The sequence below is a fragment of the Phycodurus eques genome, chromosome 18, assembly GCF_024500275.1.
Source record: "Phycodurus eques isolate BA_2022a chromosome 18, UOR_Pequ_1.1, whole genome shotgun sequence".
NCBI lineage: Eukaryota > Metazoa > Chordata > Actinopteri > Syngnathiformes > Syngnathidae > Phycodurus > Phycodurus eques.
The window spans coordinates 7,327,708-7,346,034 of record NC_084542.1 but is presented as its reverse complement, the minus strand read 5'-3'; the positions used below and the strand labels follow the sequence as shown (position 1 = coordinate 7,346,034).

At 40.4% G+C, this 18,327-nt stretch overlaps 1 protein-coding gene across 1 annotated transcript in view; it reads right to left on the bottom strand.

The window, feature by feature from the left end:
- Positions 1-18,327, bottom strand: part of ryr3 (ryanodine receptor 3) — a 95,393-nt gene that overhangs the window by 2,010 nt on the left and 75,056 nt on the right. The window contains exons 79-107 of the mRNA XM_061705160.1: positions 17,468-17,852; positions 15,965-16,077; positions 15,833-15,884; positions 15,690-15,746; positions 15,192-15,291; positions 15,015-15,094; positions 14,854-14,930; positions 14,699-14,772; positions 12,611-12,625; positions 11,790-11,870; positions 11,617-11,705; positions 11,329-11,457; positions 11,133-11,237; positions 10,639-10,720; positions 9,282-10,561; positions 9,141-9,193; positions 8,905-9,067; positions 8,249-8,335; positions 7,684-7,869; positions 6,633-6,763; positions 5,870-5,912; positions 5,339-5,466; positions 4,244-4,304; positions 3,945-4,091; positions 2,588-2,722; positions 2,083-2,239; positions 1,926-1,990; positions 1,128-1,228; positions 984-1,035 (exon numbers count right to left, since the gene is read on the bottom strand). Of these exons, the coding sequence (XP_061561144.1) occupies positions 984-1,035; positions 1,128-1,228; positions 1,926-1,990; positions 2,083-2,239; positions 2,588-2,722; positions 3,945-4,091; positions 4,244-4,304; positions 5,339-5,466; positions 5,870-5,912; positions 6,633-6,763; positions 7,684-7,869; positions 8,249-8,335; positions 8,905-9,067; positions 9,141-9,193; positions 9,282-10,561; positions 10,639-10,720; positions 11,133-11,237; positions 11,329-11,457; positions 11,617-11,705; positions 11,790-11,870; positions 12,611-12,625; positions 14,699-14,772; positions 14,854-14,930; positions 15,015-15,094; positions 15,192-15,291; positions 15,690-15,746; positions 15,833-15,884; positions 15,965-16,077; positions 17,468-17,852 (4,228 nt within the window). The remainder of the gene's footprint in view (positions 1-983; positions 1,036-1,127; positions 1,229-1,925; positions 1,991-2,082; positions 2,240-2,587; positions 2,723-3,944; positions 4,092-4,243; positions 4,305-5,338; positions 5,467-5,869; positions 5,913-6,632; positions 6,764-7,683; positions 7,870-8,248; positions 8,336-8,904; positions 9,068-9,140; positions 9,194-9,281; positions 10,562-10,638; positions 10,721-11,132; positions 11,238-11,328; positions 11,458-11,616; positions 11,706-11,789; positions 11,871-12,610; positions 12,626-14,698; positions 14,773-14,853; positions 14,931-15,014; positions 15,095-15,191; positions 15,292-15,689; positions 15,747-15,832; positions 15,885-15,964; positions 16,078-17,467; positions 17,853-18,327) is intronic.

The following is an 18,327-nucleotide window of genomic DNA, read 5'->3' as shown; positions in this document are numbered from 1 at the left end:
GGTCCAATGTTTTAACAATTTACATTTAACAGTGGCTAACATATTTTTATGTTCTTACAAAAATTAGGAATGACAATATTTTTTTTTTTTTTTTGCCTGATTCCTCTTTTCTTAAATTTGATGTTGCATCAAATTATGCTGTTACCTGCCAATTCTTCTGAGTGGCAAAGATGGCATTTTTGTTAGGTGTTATGGCGCCAACTGCAGACTGACAAACTACAAGAAAGGGATTTTCTTTCAATTTCCTGGAGTGTTGGAGCTTGTTTTTTTTAATACCAGTGTTAAGTGTGGAAATGGTCTAATTAGTATTTATGGCTTGTATAAATTTTCAAGCCATCTCACACACCGCTGCTTAAATGTTAATGATCCACAGTTCCACCTTCCTCGTCATGAAATGATTGCCTTTATAGTGCTTGAGCTGCGCAGCCTTTATTGTTGTGACTAATAAGAACATTATGACGCATTACGTTAATATTCCGGAATGGATTCTGTTTCAGTAAAACGATATGTTCACATCGAAGTGGATGGCATCACGTTATGATTCCATTGGATTAGTTGAGCTTTGCAAAATAAAAAATAATATGATCTCTTCATTGGAATGACTGCATATTTGGTGACATGCAGCTGAGACTTGTGAGTGGAGATACTGCTCATTTTGTCTTGTGTGTTACTGTTGCAGCTTTGAGAATTTCTGCTAAAGGACAATAAAACATCGGCCTCCTTGAAAGATGCACTATCTTTCAAGGAGGCCAATAACAAGGTAATGGCAAAAAAGTCTAAGTGAACCCACGCATTGTTTCCTCTTGCTGCAAAGCTCTACTTATGCAATCCATCAAGTGGGCTGAAACAAGTGAAACCTACTGATGGAAGGGTCGGAAATCTTCTTCGTCGTTTTCTTTTCTCGCGTCCCATTTAGATCTCACAGGAGACCTCTCGTATCGTGTACCTGAATTGAAACTGAATTATTAGCCTTCGTCACGTACCTGGCCTGTGTGTTCCGTCTCATCCTTGTTAATCAGGTACATCAGGAAGAACCTGCAGAGAGTGAAAGCAGTTGGCAGTGTTGATGATCAGACACACTTCAGGTATTTTTTATTTTTTTCGGGTTATTTGTTCGCAGCGCTCACAGGTAGTTTGCAAGGTTGTGCTCCTGTAAGGTGTGAGTTTCAAAACCGTGAGGTGTCCGATCGAAGTAGTCGTTCCCGATGCCACAGATGAAGCATTTGGTCTGAGAGAGGAACGAAAAGACGAGAACACAATTACCCTTTTATTGTCAATCTGTATGTATGCCTGCTAACTTTGAAAATATCCTAATGTCACAAACCAATCAATCACTTCAGCCGATCAATCACTTCAGCTTGGTGAGCATCAAAAGGATTAACTACACACGTTGCTTTTTTGTGATGCTATCAGACAGTGATGGCAATAGCAAAAACTGTGATGATAATGGAACCAGAAATATAACATATTGTGTACAGCATAGAAAAAGCGTGCTTTGTACTGGTTGCTCGCTACATATGTCTACAATCAGTTGATGGTAATAGAAAAATGGAATGCGTTACGTGAAAACATTTTTTTTTAAGCTTAACTATACAGAAGTTATGCAAGGCAAGTTTAATTGTAGAGTACAACACACAAGGCAATTGAAAGTGCTTTACAGCTTCATAAAATTATAAGAAGGCAAATAAAACCATTCCATAAAACACCAAATAATCATTGATTGAATTAAAACTGAGTGCACTGAATGTTGTCGTGTAGAAGTATACTGCATCACACTGAGAAGATGTTTTCTAATATTTCGGTTACTTTTATTATTATTATTTAGCTACATGAAAAGGGTCAAATGCACCATCTGGACAAAACTTCTTTTGGGACTGTCTGCTGTTACTCAATTAGGTAGACAGGAGACCTTAACCACTCCTTACCTCCATGTCCTCCTTCACTTGCTCCTGCTGGTCTCTCAGCTCACCAAAGGCATCAATGATCAAACCTGCAGGAAGGTGGAACATTCTGTTCAACACGACACTAATGCAATCAAAAAAAAAAAGAAAGAAACATTCGGCGGGAGGAAGGCTAAAATACCCTGAATGATGGCCAGCAAGATGACAATGACGAAGAAGAAGAAGGTGATGTCAAAAAGGATGCGGTAGAGCTCATAGGGGTCTCCAGCCGGGTCCTCCAACTCATCTCCGATGCCACCCCCGGCTCTTACGCCCACGTACATGTGGAACAGATAGCACTGTTGCAAGGAAGCAAATGAAGACACAAAGGCTTTTTAAATAAGATTCTAAGGTAGCGAGAAACAAATAGAACGTACTTTATTAGTTCACAGAGTTCAGTGTGGCGCTTTGTTAGTTAAAGGCAGCAACAACTAATAATGATTCCATTCAGCCGAGCCTGCATACTTTGCTTCCGTTCAAAAGGAAAGCCTGATCAGTCTCCTTTTCGAATGTGGCCTTGCTCCAGGAGGCTGCTGCTTTATTCCACAAAAGTTTAATGAATGACTTTTTCTTTCTTTCTTTCTTTTTTCATCAATATTTTAAGTTAGTTTGGGCTCAAAAGCTAGCAGAGGCGGCCACAGTCGTACCGTCATCATGTCGTCACACTTCATGTCAGGCTCGTCTTCGTCCTCGCTCTTATTATAGAACCTTCGGAAAAAGTTGAAGGCCACCACAGTGTAGAGGTACACGACCACCGCCAGCAGACCAACGGTCAGCACCAACTAGAAAAACGAGTTTTGGAATAATCGGTGCTTCGCAACTTTTTATTGAGCCAAGGCACAAAAAAATCTCATGGCACACCACCGAAGCACAATGTCACAAAAAAGTATAAATATTATAATAATGATGATCTCGTCTTAATTTACTCACAAACTGACTTACTCATTGGGAAATTTGGGCCTATTTAACTGAACAAACATCCTAAACTTGCAGAAAGACCAAACCTATTCTGTTGTATGAATGGCAACAGGTGAATACCCAGGTTGTTTTGATTTATTTTTGTATTCATTTCTTTTTTTGTGTGTGTGCCATCTAATGGAAGAACAGTGTCAACCGCATTCACAATCAAAGTTGTGGAACATTTCCAATAACAGGTACTTTAGTCAGGAATTTTAGAAATTAAAAATTCGGACACCTTGCATGGGAATTAACTGGAAATTTGGGGTGATTTTTCTTTTTCTTTTTAAATACAAACCAAACATATACAAACCAAATTCAGATTTAACTTCGATGTCGGTTGATCGAATACCATGGATTAAATATATCCAACCGAGTAGCTAGGATTATACTGTGATATATTTTCCACACATTCAATGTCCCTAAAATATACAGTTCCATGCAAATAACATTTCCTCTCGGGTCACCATAAGCATCATTTTCGACAAACCTGGAATTTTGCCCTGTTAAACTGGCTAAACAACTACATTTTAAAAAGTAATTTGTCATCAAATTCAACCATGTTCCATTTAGTAATGTGTTAGCATGGAAGTTTCCTCACAGCGGACTATTGTCTTCATTAGTTTAGTTTAGGGCTTCAATGCATACATATGTAAATGGCTGTGAGAGTCCAAAGTTTAGTGGGAATCTTAAAGGAGATTTCCTTTCATTTGTGTGACTAATACCATAGCCAGAGCATATTTATTGACGTGTAGCCTTGATGCACATTATTCCTGCGGCACTGGCTGAGGATCCATATGCTTTAAAGCTTCTCCCCCCTCTAATCCAAGTTAAACTCATTTAATGTTCTTTGTTTCCTTTCTAGAGAGAGACAAAAAGATGAATTTAAGATGACTTGACACCCTAAAACACACTAAAAACATCGTGGAAACTACAGGCTGATTGCAATTTTGACAATTGAAACGAAATCTGTTGAAGACTTCCTCAACTGACCTCGAACTTAGAAAATGGTGTCCTCTGGCTCCCCTCGCTGGTGGCAACACCTACCTGCTTGCCATTGTGTGTCACAGATGACAGGATGGTGCGGAGGGTCTTGAAGCCCATGGCAATGTCCAGCAGGTGAGCAGCAAAGAAGAAGTTGTTGAAGTGCCCAAAAATGGACATGGTGGTGTACCAGATTAGATACAGGAAGGACTGCAAAAGAATGATGTTTAATATACAGGATCATTATTGTATTCAAATTGACCTTAAGTGTACAATGTACTGAACAATGTAGTAAGCTTATTTGTTAACACCCACTGCACAAGTGCACACTAGGGAAGACAGTTGTTCTACTATCTACTTACATTGTCGGTCAAAACCACTCCCAATTTCCAAATGTGGTATTTTGTATCAATGGAGCTGAGCCTGTGAACAGAAGCACAAAAGCACAGATGGTGTTGTTCAGATGGTATGAAAATGCGAGGCAATTATGAGGGATTCATTTCGTTTTAAACGTAGAATGCTAAAAATGCATTGCTGTAGACGACCACATTGTATCCCATCAGCCCTCAGCAAAATTGTAGTTTGGGGCCTTGCATTTATGCCATTATTATTGATTTTTGAGCATTCCTTGTTGAATTTCCTCTTGAGGGAGTGTAATGATGATAATAAATTGAAAGAAAAATAAAAAATTGACTTCAAGAGTGGACTGGGGTTGATTTACTAAACATTCCAAGTGATAAAGTGATATCATCTAAGGCCAACTAACAGCTGTTGTTGTTGCAACTTTTGAATTGCCCACTCGCATCACGGCTCGCCACAACGCGTGATTTTTTTTGTCACAATTTCTTTTTTTCTTTTTTTTTTCCCCACGCCGGATTCGCTTCCTGACCCAACACGGCCATTTCCATGTGACCGGCCATGGCTGAGTATTGGGGCACTGGCCAGAATGACAGGCAGCAGCATGTACCACGACATCACCAGTGCAACTAAGTCTACTAAAAGTAACAAAAATAAAGCATTTTACTATGCTTGTACAGTCAAAGTATCTGGGTTATTATTTTTGGTGTAAAAAAAAAAATAGTGTAAGAACAACAACAAATTAATCAGACAGAAATACGAAAATAACTTAGAATATACAGAAATAGAGTATGCCAACGAAATACTTAAATAACGAGGTAACTGAACAGAGGTACCTGAAACAAGGTGACACAAATGGTTTACAAAAAAAAAATAATGAAGATGAATAATTAGGTCTTAAAACTATGTAAAAATGTATTAATGCTTTAGTAAAAAAGAAAAATGTGTAATCAAACTTAACTACGTTAATCCAAACATTTGCACGTTTGCTGCTCGAGTGTCAAAAGCCTCGCCAGTTGAAGTGTGCATACATACATATATACATACATCAGCATACAATAAAACATCTCAATCCGTGAGCCAAGCAGCTGTGCTCTCACCAGGAAAGCAGTGAAGCTTCCTTCTCTACCGTCTCCACTGTGGGGTCAAAGTCCAGAGCACTTTTATCCAGGCCTAAGAGCTCGGCGATGCGTTCGGCTCCGTATAAGTCCCCGTATTTGTTGATCACCTCCACACACACACACACGCACGAACATAGAGGGAGATGAAGCGGTCCAATATGTCTGACAAAGATTTTTCCCCTAAAATGCCATTAGTGTCATCCTCAACAGAACACACAAACAACATCACCCACTCTGCATACTTAGGAAACATCAATCGCCTTAATGTGTAGTTATTTTTATGTTATTTCTTTTAACTGTGTTTGTGCAGTGACCCTAAGTGGCTTGAAAGGCACCTACCAATAGAATGAAGGGTTATTATTAATATCAATTCTTATTAGGGTGGATAAACACAAGGAACAGAGAAAAACATTCTCCATTTTAAAAATCTTTGCGTTCGCGTGAACAGAAGTAATATACTGTAGGTACTCATACAACACATGATGGTAGTATGATGAGGTTTGCACTCACCTTACGCTTGATAAACTTGTCCCAGTAGTTGCTGGGAAAGGAACTATAATAGAAGTAGAAAAAAACAAAACAACTAACTTGTGATTTACACATTAAAATCCTGATGGTGAAAGTTTTAGTGAGTTAAAATGTTGCACCGATGCATACTACCACAGTTCCACCAATTACCAGCTTAGTAATAATTTGTCAGTCGATGATTTGAGAATGTTACATGACATCAAGATGTTGTACAGTATTTGTAACATTATAATAGAATGCGTGCAGGATGAAGTACAGGAAGGGTAAAAAAAATCTCTTAGTTAAAAAATTTTTTTTTTTTTTTAAAGTAATTGATGAGCTAGGTACTCAATCGTTACTCAGGACCTTGCATTTGTGTATTTCTGGTCCCCTGTTCATTAACTAAGTTCAGTTCAATAAACCTTCAATAGACTATGGCTACGCGGTTTATTGAAACAAAACTGGATACGCAGACTCAGCGAAACGACAATATGGAAGTCACGTCCATCAGATCATGTATAGCGCAAGAAGTTTATTTAGATAGGGATACTAACACTGTTGGATAAAGTGTTTACTAAACGACCAGATTTTAAAAACCAACCAAACAAACAAATGAAAAAAGTTGAACACCTACTCTTCATTTTGTAATATTGGTTTTTTTAAATATTTCTTTTTTTGTAATAAATTTGATAAATTGTCAAGAGACTTTATGGACAACCTGTCTGTTCCGAAGAGGCCACAAGTGACAAAATGTGGTTTGACTCACGGGGTGTTGATGACAAGTCGATCCCACTGACCCTTGATGTCCTCATCAGACGGTTGCTCGGTGATGTAAAGCCCATCGAATTCCAGCTTCCTGGCTATCTCCTTCTCTCGCTTGAACACCACTAAAGGAACCTTAAGTTTACACAATAGGTGTCACAAAAACAAAACACTTAGGGCCAGAGCTATTAAAGGTTCACGCAAACAGACGTGACAGCTGATCTACTAACCGAGCACACCCAGGACTGCGTATGCCAACGGCGCAAAATGGGAGGAGTAAATGCAAACCGATTAATCTAGCACCCGCAATGTGATTTATCAAACTTGAGACAAAATGAGAGGCGGCGTTGAAAACGCATCTATAGCGCTCGACGATATATTTTTGAAATGGCAGAAACAAATATTAAGGATGCTTCTAATTGACGTACGGCTGACTTGGAGCCAGTCACAAAAAGACGTCAATCCATATCAGTTATGACAAAACTCCGTTCAACTCTGCATTTCATTGTGTCGGGGTCCTTTTAACGCACTGTATGGCAAAGCAGTTTGAGTTTGAAACGCAATGTTACTCAGGATGGGCCAATACATCCAACTGCCACGCGGCCGGGGAGAGGTAAATCAAACAATACATGTCTTTTATGCGATTGCTGGCTTCCCCCAAATGATCAGATTGATAGATTTCTTTATTGTAACTCCCTAAAAGGCTTTGGCTTGTATGCCTCTTTCACTTCCAATTCCATCACTTCAAACTTGTTTTGCTTGTGGTGCTCTCCCAAATCTTCCGTGGTGGAAAGCATCACGGCTACCTAAAGCGCACCACCCTCTTAAAAATGGAAGTCTGCATCACTTTTTACACCTGTTACCAAAAGCATGTGCAATCTGTTAAAATGAGTGAAGAATCTTAGGAAAAGATCGCAATCAGATCATGCACAACACGCCCGCAAACAGCGCGCACTACACTTGTATCTTAGAGTGAAAATGCAATTTAGCTCCATTGAGGAAAGAAAGTCAGGCTTCGGCTTCTCTCAGAAATGATGCTTTGTGAAGATGCTCACCTTCAGACAGTAGTATCCCACCAAACACACCAGCGAGATGACGGTGTGGAATATGGCCAGGAAGCGCAGCGTTGGCAACATGTAGCCGGTACTCTCTTGGAGAACAAACTCATCCATGTCAAAGAGCGTGTCCTCGTCATCCTCCTCCCAGTGTTTATCATCATCTCCCCCTTCCTCTGCAGTGACCTAAATTTGAAAATATGTATTAAACTTGTCAATGATATTGATAATATTCTTCTCAAACAAAGTGAGAAGTATTTTTGTTATTTTGCCCCTTCCAAAGTAGATAAATGTGGTAACCGTGGTATAAAAGAACAGCTGTCAATATGATGCAGTGCACCTTCTACATCAATGCAATCTGCAACCACAATAATAAACATACCACATTGTTAAATGTATGCATCTCTTACTGTGTCCATCAAAACTGAGCATTATTATCTTTGTAAAGACACATTCTTTTTTTTCTTCTTTTATACAGCTCCTGTCCAGGTTGTTGGTGCATGTGTACGGTTAACTTTTTGTCAGCTGTCAAGTGATGCGAAGGTTTTGTTGCTGTTGTGTTTACCTTGTAGAAGAGCAGAATGAAGTTGATGGCAAAACACACAAACAGAGCCAGGAAACGCAGATTGTAGAAGTTGCGAGCCAGATAATTCTGTCCAGAATACAGATGAAAACAAACATGAGAGACATTTTAAAAATACAAAATGGTCGTATGTAACAATGTCCTCAAGAACCACTCCCAAAAAAGTATTAAAAAGTAAGCCAGGAAAGTCTTTCCTCATTTTCCAAAGGACTATAAATCCAATATTTGTACTTTTTTTTGGATAAAAATACATCTTTGACATCAGTTATCAGTGCATCCTCAATAGTTAATATGACACGGTTATGACGATTCTAATTGCCCAATAAACAACCAGCAGTAAATTACTCTACATCACCCATGTGGCATTGGCTTATTCAAAATAGGTCTTCATTGTACTTTTTTTTGTCAATGGAAAGGCATCAATAGCAAGGAGCGCTATGGCAATCCGAGTATGTACCGCAACATGGAAAACGAACATGCGAGTAAGTGCTATGATGTGTACATTGCCTTTGAAATAAATCCAGGAAAGGGTCCTTGCCTGAATGCTTCTCTCAACATTATTGCAATGAAGAAGGTGATTCTATGAAGAAGACTGTACTGTGTACTGTGGTGAGTAAATATGTCATTTGGCGTCTTACCAGCATTTTGGTCAGATAGACATCAAGCGTGCAAAAAACATTTGACATGAAGGCCGGAGAAGCTTCCTTGGCTCGACTTGATTTGGCTTTGGGCTTTTCCTCGGTTGCTGGCTCCTTGGCTTCCTCTTTCTTTGGTTGGTCCTCCTTCTCCTTGTTCTCCGTGCTATACATGTCATTGCTGTTATAATATGACACTATTTTGTACTTTACACGTACTTTCTTACTTAAATACTCACTCTGCTTTCTCAGGTTCACTCTCAGGGGATTCATCAGCCTTGGCAGCAGCTTTCTGCATCACAGAGAAAAATGCACTCAGCAGAGATATTGATTGATCTGATTTAAATGGAAAGTGTATTTTTTAGAAAGTGTCAACAAACCTTATGGTCCGTGGTGGAAGTCTCACCGTTGAGTTCAGAAAAATCCCCCAAGCCATGCTCCACAAGCTTTCCGCCTTCCCTCTTGGGCACGTTCAGCATCTCCAACATAGTGTCAACCTCAGCTATGTCCGCCGCTGGAACCACAGTCGTGTCAGAACTTCCCGAAGACTCCAAGGCCTCTAATTTCTCTCCTTCAATGGCATCTCCGTGGATGCCAAACTGAGTTGGATCAGGCATATTTCCGAGGATATCTGTCACCTTCATGTTCTTGGCACCTTCAACCAAGCCGCCGCCAAACATGGAAGACCAGATGACGTGGAAGAAACCAAATATGAGGTTACTGATTCCTTTAAAGAAGCCAGCTAACAGCATCCAGAAGAAAGAGAAGAAGCATGTGATCATCTCTTTTATGCTCAGCTTCTTCCGTTTCCAGAGCTTCTTGCGGATGTTTTTAACAGAAACAATTTGGCGTACGTGACGCAACCTCTTCCTGACTGAGCTGCATGCAGAAGCGAAAGCAGAGGAAGACTCTGAAGAGCCCTCTTTGCCAGCCAGTTCATCTAGGATGGTGAATACCTCCTCCTCTTCCTCCGCCTCCAGTTGCTCCACAGCATCATGTTCAGAGATCTGCGAGGCCAACTGCATCTCAAAAATGGTGTCCTCACAGAAATTGACAAACATCTCCATCTTCTCGCTCTCGCCGCCCTCATTGACTACGTCGAAGATGAACTGCCGTTTGGACTCCTTGACTTGCGGCTTCTCCCACTGCTCTCGGCTGGACTCGCTGATCTCAAAGTACACCCTCTCGATGCGTTTTGCACTGCCGTTGATTTCGATACGCCCGAGGTAAGGCTCGAAGTAGCTCAGCACGCTCTCGGCCAGATCCAAGAAGGTGGCAAGCCGGGTGTCCTGTGGCATGTGCTCGGACAGATTCGTCAGCCATACGGCCACGTTGAAGCCGATGTCTTTGGCGGGTTCATGGAATCGCTCTACAAACTCCTTGTAGTTGAACATATCACTTTCGTCGGCCTCCGCACAAGAGAGGAGGAAGTCGATCTCCGATTGGCTGTACTGCTTTTGGCTCTCCATCGATTTCTGGAACTCTTTCTTTGAAATGACACCCTTGCACTCGAGGTCATACTCCTTGAAATTTTCTGACGTTGTCAGGTCCTTCAGCTTGAGGAACATGTCGAAGAATTTCAGGATCATCTCAACGTTGTTAGAAGACTCCATGAGGGTGTCAACCATCTGCTTCCCGATCGTTCCATTCACAACGTTGCCTAGGAAGGTAACACACGTTTGCGTAAACTGTACCACCTAACGATCAATTCAGTCCATAAGAGTGTCAATCCGTTACCTTCTAGCAGAGACAGCAGCATGACAACCATATCCTTCTGCAAATCCATCAGCTCCTTCAGCAGTTCAATCTGACTGGCATCCTACAGGGACATATAGAACATGCCTTAGAAGTATACTCAAAAGAAAGTCCGCAGCTATTCCAAGAGCACAGACCTGTAAGACTTAACATTGATATGCAGTACAAACTCTGAAGTTGAATGGCCCTGATGTTGTACAATTTGGCAAAGTGTTCAGCTAAAGAAGGAGAAAAGTTTGTCATGCACGACGTCACGAGATCTCAATTCAACAAAGCTTTAAAGCTTTGTTTTGTCTTCTTTCAACACACGTTTCTTAAAAGAACCTACCTCAACAAGGGAAGAACGTAAGAAAGGAAGAAGAAGGAATATACACCAAAGGTTTTCTAAAGTAAGTGAACTCACATTCAAAGCAGCAGGACTCCAAACAACAGAAACAACTATTGTTTGGGTAAATAATAAGATTGTTGTTGAGTACCTGAGACAGTTTCATCTGCATGTTGGCAAAAACATGCAAGAAGCCCACAACTGCATCCCACAGTCTGCTGTGAGCGAGACTCTGCTGGTTTCCAATACAAGGGCCCTGGAAGAGGAACAAGATAAATATCACATACAATTTATCATGATAGTGAAGGGATACTTAATTGGAGATTTCATTGCTTAGTATTTGTTACCTGGATATATTCAGTCAGTGAGTTGAATATCTGCTTGGCCACAGACAACGCTTTGGAGAAGTTAACTTTTCCAGTCTCATCAATGATATCTTTGCCAGAGTAGTACCAGTAAAAGTCACTGATCGATTCCTAAACACGAAGAGGACAATAGTGCATCAGGAAAATAACGCTGCACGTATACAACACTTATTTATATATTTTTTTATATTTTATTATATTATTACAACGATAATGGAGATACCTGTACTGGTACATCTGTTTACATTTACATTTGTGCTCTAAACCAACCTGAAGGCGGAGCAAGTAGTCAACAGTGCTGATAATAATGTTGACCGTGGTTGTGTTTCCAGTTTGTGTTCTCAGGAAGTTCTGGAACTCTAATGGGAAGCGATATGTATTATATTTCTAATTGACTTACTTAGAAAAAGCGAGGCTCCAAAACGTTTATCAATTCAACTCACCCCCATTGTGTCCCTCGCACAGAAGTTGCAAAAACCGGAACAAATCTTTTGTAAACTCATCATTCAGTAACACCTTAGAACCTTTTGAAAGAACAGATGGTGTGAATAAGTTGTCTTTTAACTTGAACATCATTTCTAATTTTTATGAATCTAACTCCTGAGAAGCGATGCGTACAAAGCAAGCAGCAGAGGTTACATGTTCAAAAAATATTTAACGCTTAGTGGCCTTTAGATTGCAGGTTAAAAACTGAATCCAAAGTAATACAATCTGTTTACATGACTTAGAATGAAACACTACAACATTTCCATAAGCGAGAGAAGTCTGATAACTTTCACATGCAGGCCTTGATAGGGCTTGATGAAGGATTCATCTTTTCACATAAGAGCTGAGAACACACAAAGACACAAAGATACAAACATTCACTTTAAATTCAGATCAGATAATCCAGCCAACAAAGTTAATGTATATAGTTATACAGTATAAAAAAAGATACATTTCATAAAGCAGATATAGCCATCTTGGTGAACTAGGCCCGAAGTCCAAAAGCAAGATAAAACTTTGCTTAAGCTAGGGAAAAGCGCAAATCATTCGGTTTAACCCATTCTTATAATTAAGGACAATTAAGCTGTTTGCTGTCGTAAAAAAAAAAAAAAAAAAAAAAAAAGAGGAATGGGAACAGAAATAACACATAGGTTAGGCAATGGCATCTGAGCATCAATCATTCGACATGCATTAGGTGAGTATAGGAAGTGGTAAAGCATTATGGAGACATTCATTTTGAAGCATAAGCATATGAAGATGCGCTTAATTAGTTATTTACCCCGCTCGGTGTGGACTGCCATCGATGTTTTTTTTTTTTGTTTTTGTTTTTTTTTTTTAAATGAGAAGAAAGAGACAAACAATACATGAAGACATGTAAAAGAGAGGACAGTGAATTACAATACACACAAGTATGAAGAATTCATTGGAGGAACACCAGCCATGCAGTTAAAAACTACTTGTGGAAAACCTGTTTATGAATTGTGCAACCAGTTCAATCACAATAGAAGAAATTATCATCATAACAGTGACACAAGGTAGTAACAGTGAATTGCTAAAGGGGGGAAGACTAAATAACGAAAGACTCAAATAGTTAGATGTACAAACAAGTGTGTTGTAAGTTGGAGAGAAAAGTAAGGTAATTCTGGTAAAGTAAGCTTTTTTTTGTGTTTTATGACCAATTTCTATGGTTTAAGACCAATTAGTTCCACTTTACAACACTTACAGTATCTCCTACTGGATCATGGTCACAGCAGACTCATGCAGTGGAAACCTATTTTGGCCACCTGCATCCACATGGTCATTTTTTTTTAGGTTACCACCAAACATTTAAGAATAGTGATTTTTTTTAATTTAAATTTTATTTTATTTTTTTTAAACAAAGGCACTGATGCTTACTCCAGAAAGCAAGGCAAGGCCTCGCCATCACTATCATGGGTGAGTTTTCAAACCTAATCTACCCTCTATAAAGGATATGTCAATCAGCACCAGCAGTAGTTCACTTCCCAGCAATGTCACCAGGTAACCAACTCCACTCCCATGCTTCCCTGTTTGAGAACCATTTTCTCAGAATTCTCTCCACAGGTTTGCATCAGTGATCAGTCATGTCAAATTCCTAGTGTTTCTTAGAGAGTTAGAGTAATGATTGTTGTGCTTAGGTAGCCAACATGAAAACCTCAACAATGCAAACTTTAAACACAATCAACAGAAAGTAATGTTGAGCCCTTGTCAATCAACCAGGCGGCGTGGTGCTGAGGGTAAGTGTGCGAACTGCAACCAGAGGGTCATCGATTTGCCTGAGAGTACGTCGTCATTGTGTCCCTGGCCAAGACACTTAACCCACATTGCCTAAAAATTAATGTGGTTGGATGTTTGGCGGTGGTCAGAGGGCCCGTAGGCGCAGAATGGCAGCCACGCTTCCGTCAGACTGCCCCAGGGCAGCTGTGACTAAACAAGTAGCTTACCACCACTAGGGTGTGACTGTGGAGTGAATGAATAATGTGATCCATTGTAAAGCATCTTTGAATTCCTTAAAAGCACTAAATAAGTCATATGCAGTATTATTATTACCCACCCCTATAATGAATAATTTTTTTTCTAGACAGGGTTGTAGACCTGGCCACACCTGGACAGTATCACACTTGATCAGAGCTAATGTTTATTTTTGCCACTCAACTACTAGCACTACAATACACTACCTAAGTTTAGAGATGATCAAACTATGGGTTTGTCCATCATTGGTCACAACTTTAGTCCGCTTCTCTTTCGTAGCCATATATTCACCTATCCAACCATCACATCCTGAAGCTGACGCTGGACTGATCACCAGTCCATCACAAAACAGACCTGAGAAGCACGCCTGGTATTCTCAAGTGGTCTCAGATCCGAATACTTGGCAGGTCCGACTTCGTTTAGCTTCTAAGATCAGACCAGATTGGGCATTCTTAAGTGAACGCCTAGTATCATACCTATTTACAATGGGCGATTCCAACTTCATCTAGTTGGTCAAGGTCAGTGCGGAGAGTCACCCATACTTGAAGGGTAATGGCGGTATCCGTGGTCAATTTATAACTACAATGCCATTCAATCCAGCTCTCCACCAAAGCTCAACTGTTTCAAGCGAAAACCATGGATGGTTCCACTGATTTCATAGTGACTCAAATGGTAAAAAAATACAATTCCAGTGTCCACACCTTTAGTCCGATCATTTATGCCAACCCTCTGCAAAGCTTCATGAAAATCACTTTTGTATTTTCGGGGTAATTATACTGACTGTAATGTATCCTATTATTTAAAACCGCATACCACCAATATTCGGAACCGAATACACTTGAAAACTGCATTTTAAATGACATCTATTCTGACTTACTTGAACCTTCTTCTGTCACCATGCCGAGTCCTTCTGCCTTATTCTGCCTCTCGAATGCATTCAAGTCCAAGACACTAGCAGAAACAATTTCAGTTATACACGGAAGAGTTTTTTTTTTTTTTTTTCATTGCATGAAAAATAAAACACATCTATACCTGCATGACTGCATCAGTCCTGAGAGGCTTTTGAAAAAGCCTGCATCCCTTTTCTCTTTCAAGTAATCCAGCATTTTCTGGGGAAAAGGTCAAAATGAATCCAGTTATAGCAAGACTGCGACTCATACAATGTGTATGCCAATACATATCAAGACACTCACTTGCTGAACTTGCACATTGCCGCCATTTAAGATGGAAATGCCAAGTTTGAGGGTGCAAGTCACCATGGGGCCTAGGTGTCCTGATGAAAGGTAAGATGTTGATTTTTGTCAGACAAGCAACTGTAAAAGAAACGCACATTTCTTTTACAAAAAAACCAAAACGTGTGCAATGTTTACCTTTACTAGCACTAATCATCTGCAACACCATCTCAGCCGCACCACGAGCATGCAGCCTAGCCTGCTGATACAAGATCTTCTGCTTTTCCATCTCCTTTTCCTGAACGCCAGTAGACAGACACATATAGGCAGATGCACTAACTGCTAAAAGGACATTTTTGCAAGTTGGGTAGGGCAGTATTTCCCAACCGTCATTTTGAGCTTAGGCACATATTCTGTGTTGGACTGTATATATAAGGAAATAATGATGATCTCATCTCAATGTAGTCACAAATGTACTTAGTGTGAAATCTGTGTTTTGAACATAATGTTGTTATTCCGTTGTATGAATGGCAACAGTTGGGTACACAGGTTACTTGTACATTGTAGCATCTAGTGGAAGAGCATGTGTTCATTGTTTTGCCTGTCACGAATTATTTGCAGTTATAATTTTCAGACCAATTAAATTGGGTAATTTCCGGCAGGACATCTGATAATCACATAGGCTAAGGCATGTACCTCAAATGTCTTCTCTTTCTCTTCTTCCTCCTCTTCTTCCACATCCTCTGTACAGCTCTAAAAATACAAAGATGGACATTCAATGCCTGTTCATCAAGTTTTGTCTGATTACTTTATGGAGTAATTGAATATAAGAGGCCGACCTTTGCCATCATGTCAGCATACGCGATATACAAAGGATCTTCTTCCAAGTGACTGAAAAAAAGAGAGGTTAGAAAAAAAACAATCATTGCAACATTGACGTTCTGCAATGTTGATTTATTCCACAACAACACCTTCTTTCGGTCAGAGCATTGTGGCTAAAATGGAGGATGAGTTGGTGTAGAGGGTCTGGCTGGACTTCAGCCACCTCTTCTTCATCCTCCTCCACTATCTTCATGGGGGTTTTCTGCAGTCCAAAAGGTGTGAACAATGAGCTCTGGCATAATTATAACTCGCCACTAATCATTCTTTTTACCCTATTACCTCCTCCATTAATCAGCGTGTTCAATGTAGGACAATTGAACACTGAAATGACTCATGCAGATGCAATTTGTCATGTTTCGATGAATTGTGGGAAGGACAAGATGAGTAAAGAGGGGTTTACAAACACATGCATGTTATAGCAAACAGCCATCCGGTGATTTTGAACATGAAAAATTAACTCGACAATGTCCCAGATCGCCAAGAGTTTAAACTAACTGAAAAACAATTAGAAGGGCAGTCTAACCCCAAAAAACCTAAAATAGATCTGCATCTGATTGTGTGATTCCAACACTTCCCGCCTGTACCTGTGAGGACTTCTGTCGCAGTTCAGCACCCGTGGATTCACCTACTCAATTATTCTTCTTTTTTTCAGAATTAAAAAAAAACATGTTTCATTTTTTTAATCTTATAAAAAACAAAGAAAACAAAAAAAACCCTTTCATTTTTTCCCCAGATGCAATTATGAGAAACAATTATTTGCAGATTTTCGCTTCAGCACGTTTGCGTGCACCATCACGTCATAATACAACACTATAACAGCAACTTTTTGGATTTGTTGGTTATTCCGAGTAGTGTTTATTTTGATTATTTTTTTTGTCTGCAAGGTGGCAGTTGTCATTAACAACTCTCAGGGGTAACGATTAATACACACAAACTATGCCATGCGTACATGCTTTTGCCTGAGCCATCCTACATCGGACGCTGACTTTGTGGATGAATTCGTCTTTCTGTTTTACTGTTAGAGGAGTGATTGTATGGATTGTGCGACACGGGTTGGGCACAGGCCCGCATTTTCCAACCGTGCTAGGGTCAGGGAAGCGTACCGTACTTCAGCATGGATCGGAGTACTCAAACAGGACTAAAGGCAAGTGTATCCAAAGCCGGTATGAATGAGTGCTCCCGTAGAATAATGCATTAATCAATGAGATGTTGACATAAGTGTGGGGGGGAAAAACAATAACTAAAGGATTTGCCTTTCCCATGCCTCAGCCCGAAAGTAATCTTTCCACATTCATATTAGCAAATGAAAACACTACTTTTTGGAGATGACTCGTAATGTACCTATGTGTTGACAAATCTCTGGAGTCTTGATAAAAGTACTACACAATTAGTATTGAGTTTGAATGTGAAATGTAATCTTCACATGACGGCGCGAGCATGCCACTGACGTCACGTCCACAGAACCTACTGTACCACCACCTTCACGCTACAGACTTACAGAGAACAGCCAAAGGACAACTGATGGGTTGGATCCAGATCTGACAGCCAACAACATGGAGCAACGACGGTGTCTAGCAAGCGGCCCTCCTTACCACTGCTGTCAGAATGGTATAGCCTGGTTTTCTAGAGCTGTGAGCGCCAGAGCTGGCCCTGTGCCTCCTGAGTCGATCATGCAGTCTTTGACCTCGAACGGATCTCTGTTTGAAGGGTTTCGTACACCTAGAACGGGGTGCCCCCGATGCTTTGAGCGAAGTCCCCGCCCGTGTGCGCTCCCAAGACTCAACGGGCACAGAGCTAAAGAGGCGATCGGCAGGCAGGACTGGCAGAGGGGTGCCAACGCAGGGCACACGGGGCACGGGCGAGGGCTGCCCAGTACTTACTGCCAGATCCTGAACTAGCTTTTCCTCAAAGGAGTACTCCTCTGCCTCTATCCATATTCTCTGATAGGCTGGGATGAAGAGGTTGATAGCACGATGCCTGGGGAAGGGGGAGGCATTGGGGAGGAATGGAGGGGAGTGGGGGAAGGAGGTAAAGTGGCATTAGGGTGGGTTCTGGTGAGTTTTAGGATGTGACAGGAAGGAGCGATGTAAAGTGGAGGAAGAGGTTCCGCAACAGTGCATCTCAGACAGGGTGGGGTGGTATCCACTGGCTTTTCTGACTGGTCACATGTGGTCAATACATTGAAAAGAAAAAAAAAATCGAATTGAAAAAGAAAATCCAGGAACATACAAATTGCCAGACGCAACTTTAGGAACGCTGTCATTAATGTGATCCAAAACAAGATAACAAAACGAAAATCTGATTTTACAACGAAAACTAAAAATCAAGTTCTTAAGACTACTATAATCTCTCTCATCCTCTATTTATAATATATAGCCCACATTTATATTGCAATAATCAAATATTACTTAATGAGCCTATTAACTAATGTGACTTGGTTTTAATTTTCATT